Source organism: Notolepis coatsorum, assembly GCF_963971535.1.
Source record: "Notolepis coatsorum genome assembly, chromosome: 16".
Classification (NCBI taxonomy): Eukaryota; Metazoa; Chordata; class Actinopteri; order Aulopiformes; family Paralepididae; genus Notolepis; species Notolepis coatsorum.
This window is the reverse complement of record NC_140180.1, coordinates 111134245-111146355: the sequence shown is the minus strand read 5'-3', so window position 1 is coordinate 111146355 and position 12111 is coordinate 111134245. Positions and strand designations below refer to the sequence as shown.

Genomic DNA, 12111 nt, shown 5'->3' with positions numbered 1-12111 from the left:
CCTTTATTTACCCAGGGTGGGTCCTTTATAGCCTTTATTTACCCAGGGTGGGTCCTTTATAACCTTTATTTACCAGGGTGGGATCTTTATAGCCTTTATTTACCCAGGGTGGGTCCTTTATAGCCTTTATTTACCCAGGGTGGGTCCTTTATAGCCTTTATTTACCCAGGGTGGGTCCTTTATAGCCTTTATTTACTCAGGGTGGGTCCTTTATAGCCTTTATTTACCCAGGGTGTGTGTCCTTTATAGCCTTTATTTACCCAGGGTGGGTCCTTTATAACCTTTATTTACCCAGGGTGGGTCCTTTATAGCCTTTATTTACCCAGGGTGGGTCCTTTATAACCTTTATTTACCAGGGTGGGATCTTTATAGCCTTTATTTACCCAGGGTGTGTCCTTTATAGCCTTTATTTACCCAGGGTGGGTCCTTTATAACCTTTATTTACCCAGGGTGGGTCCTTTATAGCCTTTATTTACCCAGGGTGGGATCTTTATAACCTTTATTTACCCAGGGTGGGTCCTTTATAGCCTTTATTTACCCAGGGTGGGATCTTTATATCGACGATGTCGATCATAAAAACGCGTCGACGCAGAATGTTTGCGTCGATGCTCCAAATTTTTTTTTCTTCTTTTTGTTTTTTAATATAATTTTTTTTGCACTACCTATCTTTGTGAAAGTGGCTTCTCAGCTCTGGTCCAGCTGAAGACAGAGCAGAGGAACAGATTGGACATTGAGCATGACCTCAGAGTTGCTTTGTCTACCATCACCCCAGGCTTTGAGACTCTTGTCAGGAGCAAACAACATCCCCAGTTATCCCATTAGTTCCCTGGGATGTTAAGCTAAGAAGTCTGCTAAGAAGGATATATTATTATTTATTATTTTATTTCATTGTGTTTTTAGCCCTAGTTGCACTTTTGTTGCAACCCCAGTTATCCCATTAGTTCCCCCAAACTTACTGTCGGTCTGTTATGTTAAGCTAAGAAGTCTGCTATGAGCCTGGAAAAGGAGCCGCGCGCCCACAGGAAGCAGAGATGGAGGGTGTGACAGAAATAATCGTTTGATTGATTGATTGAAAACTTTAACAGACTGCAGAATGGGTACAGTACAGCTCAATACATACGATACAATACATACGATACAATCAATACAATACGTTAGATTAGTCAACTAATCGAAAAAATTGACAGATTAGTCGACTACCAAAATAATGGTTAGTTGCAGCCCTATCTGTATCTGTTCAACCAATACAGTTATCTGTATTAACTGTAACACTCAACACTTTGATGAACATTGTTACTCAGCTGATAGAGTTCCTTCCTGCTGTCTTGTCGTACAGAACTTGTAAGTCGCTTTGGATAAAAGCGTCAGCTAAATGACTAAATGTAAATGTATTAGAAGACCAGATATTCATTGGAAATGCAATTGTTGTGCCTTCAAAGCATAAAATTGATTTAATATGGGCATATAATTAATTATGAATATGTTTTTGTCATCTGTACTTTCTCTTTATTCTTTTTATCTCGACAAAATGTTATGAACTGTCTGAAGTTCTTTGTTAATAGATAGTTGGTTTTGATGCCCCCCCCCCCCACACTGAAGGAGTGATGCCATGAGAGAAACATAACTGTATAAATTAAAGTACTAAGTAGTTTCAGCCACTAGAGGTCACTAGAGCACCACCAAAACGATGTTTACATAGAAACACTGAGCATATCAAACTGTCAAACTAGGCATTGCAGATCAAATATACATGTAACTCAAGATCTAGCAATATCATGTCAAACTTGCCACTAAAGATGTTGTCAGAAACATATTTTAGGTTCAACTTTAGGTAAAAGGTAGAAAAAGTAAGGGAACAAGCAAACAAGCCGCCATTATGTTTTCGTAAACGGGAGCGGAGAAGCGGGGACTGCCCACTAGCGCTGTGTTCCATTTGTGGAAATGGCGAGTAGGGAGGGGATGCATGACACAACATGCACATTGTCGTTTGGCATAGGACACTGTGCTGTGGACAACCGCTTTAACTCCAGTGAACACGTATCGGATTTAATCCTCCAATAATGATAATATCAGTGAAAGTCTTTGGCAGTAAGGTGTAATTGTTCTCTTTCTTTCTCTCAGCTGGGGGAGGTGCGGGAGGTGATGGAGGCTGAGATGAGGACCCAGCTGCGTCGCCAGGCAGCTGCTCACACTGACCACCTCCGAGACGTCCTGAAGGTCCAAGAGCAGGAGCTCCGCGCAGAAGCTGAGGAGGTACGAGACATGCAAATATATACTGACTGACATCTGAGGAGGTACGAGACACGAGAATATATACAGACTGACATCTGAGGAGGTACGAGACATGAGAATATATACTGACCGACATCTGAGGAGGTACGAGACACGCAAATATATACTGACTGACATCTGAGGAGGTACGAGACACGCAAATATATACTGACTGACATCTGAGGAGGTACGAGACACGCAAATATATACTGACTGACATCTGAGGAGGTACGAGACACGAGAATATATACTGACTGACATCTGAGGAGGTACAAGACACGCAAATATATACTGACTGACATCTGAGGAGGTACGAGACACGCAAATATATACTGACTGACATCTGAGGAGGTACGAGACACGCAAATATATACTGACTGACATCTGAGGAGGTACGAGACACGCAAATATATACTGACTGACATCTGAGGAGGTACGAGACACGCAAATATATACTGACTGACATCTGAGGAGGTACGAGACACGCAAATATATACTGACTGACATCTGAGGAGGTACGAGACACGCAAATATATACTGACTGACATCTGAGGAGGTACGAGACACGAGAATATATACAGACTGACATCTGAGGAGGTACGAGACACGCAAATATATACTGACCGACATCTGAGGAGGTATGAGACACGAGAATATATACAGACTGACATCTGAGGAGGTACGAGACACGCAAATATATACAGACTGACATCTGAGGAGGTACGAGACACGAGAATATATACTGACTGACATCTGAGGAGGTACGAGACACGAGAATATATACTGACTGACATCTGAGGAGGTACGAGACACGCAAATATATACTGACTGACATCTGAGGAGGTACGAGACACGCAAATATATACTGACTGACATCTGAGGAGGTACGAGACACGCAAATATATACTGACTGACATCTGAGGAGGTACGAGACACAAATATATACTGACTGACATCTGAGGAGGTACGAGACACAAATATATACTGTTGACATCTGAGGAGGTACGAGACACGAGAATATATACTGACTGACATCTGAGGAGGTACGAGACACGCAAATATATACTGACTGACATCTGAGGAGGTACGAGACACGCAAATATATACTGACTGACATCTGAGGAGGTACGAGATACAAATATATACTGTTGACATCTGAGGAGGTACGAGACACGCAAATATATACTGACTGACATCTGAGGAGGTACGAGACACAAATATATACAGACTGACATCTGAGGAGGTACGAGACACAAATATATACAGACTGACATCTGAGGAGGTACGAGACACGCAAATATATACTGACTGACATCTGAGGAGGTACGAGACACAAATATATACATACTGACATCTGAGGAGGTACGAGACACAAATATATACAGACTGACATCTGAGGAGGTACGAGACACGCAAATATATACTGACTGACATCTGAGGAGGTACGAGACACAAATATATACAGACTGTTGACATCTGAGGAGGTACGAGACACAAATATATACAGACTGTTGACATCTGAGGAGGTACGAGACACAAATATATACAGACTGACATCTGAGGAGGTATGAGACAAATATATACACACATCTATTGATAAAGAATCTTAAATTGTATTTAAGACTAAAGTATTTTGTTTTGTTTTCCGTTTCTAATGTAATTTTAGCCATCTTAACACTTTCAGCGCCACGCCTGGTTTTCCGTTTTACCGCTTGAATGCCACCATCGGCGCCAATGTTAACGTTAATATCGCCTAATCTATGTTTTAAATTATGGCTATGTGTCTAATCTGCCCATCGCATTATCAAAGACTATTTTCCAGTCAGTGCTGTGAAGACAGATTGTTTTTTTATCGTGTCGTTGCCGTTTCAGAGCAGTTAGAAAAGCCCCCGTTTTGATATAAAAAACAGCTCATTCTGGAGCATTCTATGAAAATCGTCTTTAGTGGAATATTCCACAACGTTGATATTCGTCTGCCTTTTTATGAATCGTTTTCAAATAAACGCTAGATGATCAATATTATACGTGCACGCACGCACATTACGGCCGTGCGCGGATAATCGCCTCGTTGATTTCATCTCTGACTTTTACTGTGAAACCGAAAGAAGACATTTCACAAAACAGCTTATAACTTCATCAAACTTACTCTGATTATCCTACCACTGATAACATAGAGTCCTTACCTGACATCAGATGGTATCCAACTGGTATATTCCAATTCCTGATCACCATTCGAAAAAATCGATACGTGTATGGATCCAACGCGATACAGTAGAACTCCATGATCCGTGGGGATCTGAGGCTCCAGAATGAACTCTAGTAACCCCGGCTGGATCAGTGAACTGGAAAATGTGGAGTACCGGATTTTTTTCCCCTTCATTTTCATTGAGTCCATTCCAAAATCACTTATGTCATCTGGGAGACGACAGGGGGCGCTTTTTTCCACAGTGATCGTCGGCGCCCCTCGGCTATACTCGGGTAGGCTCGGGTGATGCAATAATTTTTCAGATCGCAAAAAAAAAAAAAAAAAAAACAGAGAAATCTCGTGAGTGGCTAGCAACCACCTATAAAAAAACACGAGAAATCTCGTGAGTGGCACTGAAAGAGTTATTAATTGTTAGTCTCATTATGCATTGTGTGTTGAGTACTGACTTTTAACTTTTTGTGCACCCCAGGAAGACTAGCTGGTTGCTATGGCACCAGCTAATGATGATTCGTAATCAAATCAAATCCAAGACAGACAGTCCAAGAAACTATACGCGTTTTCATACCGTCTGTTGCCAGTTTTATGTAATATACATATTACATACATACACCATGTGAAGCCACGGCTCCTTGCCAAACCCAATTGATGCCCCTGATGGGAACAAATGGCAACACAAAGCAGTGAGGTTCATGGGAAACATGTTCTTCATCAGGACATTAGGCTGCCAGTCATTTTGGCAAAGGTCTCATTTGTTAACTGTAATTATACCAAGGTGTCGCAACTAATCTGAGAATGATATATTATGATACATGGCTTATTGTTGTTTAATGATGAATAGTATCTTCTACTTCTCTCGTGACAATGAATAACATTTGAACCGGGGTCTGTTGTAGGTCCTCGGCAGTAAGATGTTTGAACAGGAGACCCACTTCCGCAGGCTGACCCAGGAGCAGCTGGACGACTTCACTCTGGACATGAACGCCGCCTACGCCAGACTGAAGGGCATGGAGGAGGCTATTGACAGTATGTTAGACCACACTACCCTGAAACTACACCACCCTGAAACTACACCACCCTGAAACTACACCACCCTGAAACTACACCACCCTGAAACTACACCACCCTGTAACTACACCACCCTGAAACTACACCACCCTGAAACTACACTACCCTGAAACTACACTACCCTGAAACTACACTACCCTGAAACTACACCACCCTGAAACTACACCACCCTGAAACTACACCACCCTGAAACTACACCACCCTGAAACTACACCACCCTGAAACTACACCACCCTGTAACTACACCACCCTGAAACTACACTACCCTGAAACTACACCACCCTGAAACTACACCACCCTGAAACTACACCACCCTGAAACTACACCACCCTGAAACTACACCACCCTGTAACTACACCACCCTGAAACTACACCACCCTGAAACTACACCACCCTGAAACTACACCACCCTGAAACTACACCACCCTGAAACTACACCACCCTGAAACTACACCACCCTGAAACTACACTACCCTGAAACTACACTACCCTGAAACTACACCACCCTGAAACTACACTACCCTGAAACTACACTACCCTGAAACTACACCACCCTGAAACTACACCACCCTGAAACTACACCACCCTGAAACTACACCACCCTGAAACTACACCACCCTGTAACTACACCACCCTGAAACTACACCACCCTGTAACTACACCACCCTGAAACTACACCACCCTGAAACTACACCACCCTGAAACTACACTACCCTGAAACTACCCTGAAACTACACCACCTTGAAACTACACTACCCTGAAACTACACCACCCTGAAACTACACCACCCTGAAACTACACCACCCTGAAACTACACCACCCTGAAACTACACCACCCTGAAACTACACCACACTGAAACTACACCACCCTGTAACTACACCACCCTGAAACTACACTACCCTGAAACTACACTACCCTGAAACTACACCACCCTGAAACTACACCACCTTGAAACTACACCACCCTGTAACTACACCACCCTGAAACTACACTACCCTGAAACTACACTACCCTGAAACTACACCACCCTGAAACTACACCACCCTGAAACTACACCACCCTGAAACTACACTACCCTGAAACTACACTACCCTGAAACTACACCACCCTGAAACTACACCACCCTGAAACTACACCACCCTGAAACTACACTACCCTGAAACTACACCACCCTGAAACTACACTACCCTGAAACTACACCACCCTGAAACTACACCACCCTGAAACTACACCACCCTGAAACTACACTACCCTGAAACTACACCACCCTGAAACTACACCACCCTGAAACTACACTACCCTGAAACTACAACTACACCACCCTGAAACTACACCCTGAAACTACAACTACACCACCCTGAAACTACACCACCCTGAAACTACACTGAAACTACACCACCCTGAAACTAGACCACCCTGAAACTACACTGAAACTACACCACCCTGAAACTACAACTACACCACCCTGAAACTACACTACCCTGAAACTACCCTGAAACTACACCACCCTGAAACTACACCACCCTGAAACTACACCACCCTGAAACTACAACTACACCACCCTGAAACTACACTACCCTGAAACTACCCTGAAACTACACCACCTTGAAACTACACTACCCTGAAACTACACCACCCTGAAACTACACCACCCTGAAACTACACCACCCTGAAACTACACCACCCTGAAACTACACTACCCTGAAACTACACTACCCTGAAACTACACCACCCTGAAACTACACCACCCTGAAACTACATCACCCTGAAACTAGACTGATGTCAGCGGCAGGTTCTTAGTCTGTCCGTTTCTCGGTGGAGGCTGCGCTGGTTCCATCCGGCGCTGGGGTTCTGAACAGACGGCAGTCGTCCTGCTCCCATGGCAACGGGCAGCACAACCAGCTGAATATGATCGGAGTGGGTCAAGATGGGGACTATTGTTTGATTTAGACAACAAATCTGGGAAATTTTTACTTCCACACATGCAATAATGCAAAACATCTTTTGAAATCTCATACTTACCAGAGATGTGTATCATTTCCCAGGAAATAACTCCTTCAGTATAACGCAAAGTCTTAGTATGTCGACTTAAGACCAAACTGACCAATTAATCCACTATGAGGGGGCAGCCCTAACACACACACAAATATTTACTTAACTTCTCAGTTATTTATTTTCTTAATTTAAACTGGATTAAGAACTTGTCCAGTGTTCGATTATAAACAAACTACACAAAACTAAAGTATACTGACTTAACATTAAAATGGCTAAACTTTGATGCAAGTAAAAAAAAGAAATTCACGTGATGCGAGTAATAACTTTCTGTTCTGTGACTCCTCCCTCCCAGGTCACGTGATGCGAGTAATAACTGACTCTTCCCTCCCAGGTCACGTGATGCCAGTAATAACTGTGACTCCTCTCCCAGGTCACGTGATGCGAGTAATAACTGACTCCTCCCTCCCAGGTCACGTGATGCGAGTAATAACTGACTCCTCCCTCCCAGGTCACGTGATGCCAGTAATAACTGACTCCTCCCTCCCAGGTCACGTGATGCGAGTAATAACTGACTCCTCCCTCCCAGGTCACGTGATGCGAGTAATAACTGACTCCTCCCTCCCAGGTCACGTGATCGCTGAGGAGGAGGCTCGTAAGGCCCACCAGCTGTGGCTCTCTGTGGAGGCTCTGAACTACACTCTAAAGACCGCCAGCGCGGAGTCCCCCACCGAGCCCCTAGATGGCGCCGCGGCGGCCGTGCGAGACAGCTGCCACGACAACGAGTTCGCCCTGGCGCTCGCCACGGCCCTCCCGGAGGAGTCCCTCGCCCGCGGGGTGTACAGCGAGGCCTCTCTCCGCGCCCGCTTCTACGCCCTGCGCTCGCTGGTGCGCCGCGTCGCCCTGATCGACGAGTCCCACAACTCCTTGTACCAGTACTTCCTGTCCTACGTCCAGGCCGCGCTCCTGTTCGAGGACAAAGAGCAGGCGCCGCCCGCCCAGCTGACCGACGCCGACTTGGACCCGTTCAAGCTGCTGGCGTACGCTAGCTACTGTCTGGAGCAAGGAGAGCTGGAGCTGGCCGCCAAGCTGGTCAACCAGCTGAGGGGAGAGTCCAGGCGGGTGGCGCAGGACTGGCTGAGCGAGGCCAGGGTCACCCTGGAAACCAAGCAGGTGATTAGCTTACTGTCGGCTTACGCCAACGCGGTGGGTTTAGGTACTACACAGGCTCCATAGGCCAGTTCCCTAAACCCTAGGCCTTCACCCCAACTCCTCTCCTGACCCATATCCTAGCCCTAACACGTCATAGGCTAGTCCCCTAGCCAGTTCCCTAAACCCTAGGCCTTCACCCCAACTCCTCTCCTGACCCTTATCCTAACCCTTATCCTAGCCCTACCACGTCATGTCAGGCTGCACTCATACAGCCCTCTGGCTCCTCTGAGTAAACAGGGCCAGTAAAACCAAGGAAGTAGAAACTATACCTACCTGTACTGCACTGATCTTTAGTGTCAATATCGGTCCCAAGGCATTCAGGATTCTTACAACAACAACAGCTCAAGCTTTCTTCAGCTTTAGTGCCGTTATTAAAACTAGAATTGATTTCAGAATCAATATTGGTATCGAAAGATTTCACAACAATACCCTTCCTCTCCACCTCCACCCCCCATCTCACCTCTAACCAGTCAGCGCTGGGTTAAATCAAGTGATTTGACAGTCAATTGAACCCCAGTGCTCGTCCCACGGTTTCCCTGAACGCAGGTCGTCTGCCGCCACTCTCCGATTGTTTAATTTATAAAACGATATTAAAATTAGTTGCAACACAGGAAATGTATGTTAATTTTTTTGTTTGATGCACTAAAGCCACGGTCACATCGCCCCCTTGTGGTCGAAAAGCACCACTGCAGCCTAGGAATTGAGAGGGAGATATAAAATCTCTCTCGACGTAAGTTCAGCTTCACAGTTTGTTCAATATGTTCACCATCATTTCCATGGCTAGAGCTTTTGTGGAGAATTCATAATATTAATAATCCATGTTGTTGTGCTGCATCTCTCCTTGTCAGTGTTGGGTATGTAACAATAAATCATGGACGTTGACAAGAATGATTGTTTGTTTTGTCTTAATTATCCATCTTCTTAAAGCTGTTATAGATAACATTCAGCCACTAGATGTCGCACTAGAGCATATTTGAGGGATTATTTATCCAATCTGGTGCATTCCATGTGGGGGGAGGGGATACATGCCAGCAACATGTAAACAACATCATTTTTGCCCCCTTTTTTTATAACTTTATTTATTAGAAGTATTATGCAGGTATAAAAATATCCAAGTGCAAATGAGATATCTTTCCATTTTTCTATTCACAATTTGTATCCCCTAACTAACCCCACCCAAGGAGAGTGAAAACAAACGTATATGTTCAACAATACAGAATACACATCAATAAAAATAGATAAACATAAATACAGATGTGACAGAAAAACAACAATATTAATTGAAATAATAACTGAAAAGATAAATAAATAAAATAAACTAAAAGGGTGAAAGGGGAGGCTCAGTCATCACAACAAGGCAAAGATGTCAGAGATTCTATATGATTTAGAAAAGGTCTCCAAGTCTTCTCGAACGAGTTTAGGGAGCCCTTGAGGGAAAATCTGAGCTTTTCAAGTTGAATGGACCGTAACGACTCCTTCATCCACCTATTGTGAGATGGAGGTTGAGCATGTTTCTGAGTGGCCTGGCCACCTATTCTTTATTCCCAGCAGAAGAGTGCTGCCGAGTGCTTCCGCGTTTTCCCTGATTGGCTGCGACACGCCCCGCGGCAGCCGCGGAGCGGAGCGGCAGAGCTTGCGGCATTATGTAGCCGTAATCCCAGATGTTTTTCATTCGACGCTTAGCTCAACTGGTATGCCGCCGTGCTGTGGATCCTGCGGTCCGTTGGTGACGAGCTCGATTCCCTTACATTTTTTTTAAAAAAAATGTTAACGTGCATTCTTTCGCCGGTTAAGTTTAGGCATGTTAACTTTAAGCATTGTTTCGGAGTTGGTTATGGTTAAGGTTAGGCATTGTTTCGGAGTTGGTTAAGGTTAGAAGGGTTAAGTTTAGGCGCTGTTAAGGAGCTGGTTAAGGTTAGAGTTTGTCTTAGAGAATGGCAATATTCTTTCGGAGTTGGTTATGGTTAAGGTTAAGGTTAGGCATTGTTTCGGAGTTGGTTAAGGTTAGAAGGGTTAAGTTTAGGCGCTGTTAAGGAGCTGGTTAAGGTTAGAGTTTGTCTTAGAGAATGGCAGTAGACAGCCTATTTCCGCACTGCCGCTCTCTCGCGCTGCCGCGGTCACATGGGCGTCGCAGCCAATCAGGGAAAACGCGGAAGCACGCGACGCACTCTTCCGCTGGGAATAAGCTACACGCGGCCTGGCCAGTAAGGTGGTGAAGGCAAGAACACGTTGTATGATTTTAGAGGTAAAAGGTTGCAGAGGGACACCGAACAAGCCCACGAGTGGATCAGGGGTGATGGTGGTATTGATTGATTGATTGAAACTTTTATTAACGGATTGCAGAATGGGTACAATGCAGTACGGCTCAATACACACAATTGTTTTTTATTTTTTATTTTTTTGGTCTTTTTCCCCCTCCATTTTCCTCCGATTTTCTCCCATCCCATTGTTAGTCGTATGCCAATTCCCAGTCCCTTCCTGGTCGCTGCGCACTTACCCCCCACAGTCAGATCATCTGGGAGAGTGGAGGCTACCACGTGCTTCCTCCGACACACGTCCAGCCAATCAACCGCTTCTTTTCACCTGGCAGCGCGGATTCTCATCGAGAGGGCGTAGCGTGTGGGAGGATCACACTATCCCCCTCAAGTCCTATCCGCGCTTAGCAGGCGCCCCGACCGAACTGTAGGAGTCGCTGTTTACAACGACCCGGACCCACCCCGCCAGCTTCTCCCACCCTCTGATACAGCCAATTGTATCAGTGCAGACGGCCAGCCAAGCTGGTGACAACCCCGGAGCTGTGAGCTGGATTCGAACAGGCGAATCCAGCTCACAGCTCCGGGGTTGGTGACGAACGCAATCTCCGCTCGGCCACCTAACCGCCTGCAATACACACAATTGTTAAAGACTTTCGTCTTGTTTACATCAGGGTCCCCCATTTTCAATTTGTAAAGGCAATTCTGCGAACCAAAGTTGCCTTGAGGCTCCAGGTAATGCGTTGTTAGTCCGACACGCTCCGAATTGCAGTACAAAAGAAAAGATGACTCTGATCTGATGTACTTTGTCAAAATAAACAGGATTTATTGGAAAGCGAATCACAACAGCCCCAATAGCTGCCTACCACTATAAAACAAACAAAAAGGGTTTTGTAAATGAACGTAAACTGTCAATCAAGTGCGAATTAAGTGCGGTCAAAAACTATATGTAAGTCTCCATCTTGGAATTTATTATGGCATATATTAATAAACACCAAGCACAAAGACTATAATAAACTATGTCTAATGGGGCAATACAGATACAATTTATCATCATAGGATTTGGCTCCTACACAATTCATGATAACATTTATGACATACACGATAAACAG

General features: G+C 44.8%; 1 protein-coding gene across 1 annotated transcript in view; it reads left to right on the top strand.

The window, feature by feature from the left end:
• The window catches only part of immt (inner membrane protein, mitochondrial (mitofilin)), a 37150-nt gene extending 27515 nt beyond the window's left edge, over positions 1 to 9635 (top strand). The window contains exons 12-14 of the mRNA XM_084331863.1: positions 2122 to 2253; positions 5371 to 5500; positions 8164 to 9635. Coding sequence (XP_084187989.1) covers positions 2122 to 2253; positions 5371 to 5500; positions 8164 to 8771 — 870 coding nt within the window. The 3' untranslated portion in view covers positions 8772 to 9635. The remainder of the gene's footprint in view (positions 1 to 2121; positions 2254 to 5370; positions 5501 to 8163) is intronic.
• Positions 9636 to 12111: the final 2476 nt, after the last annotated feature.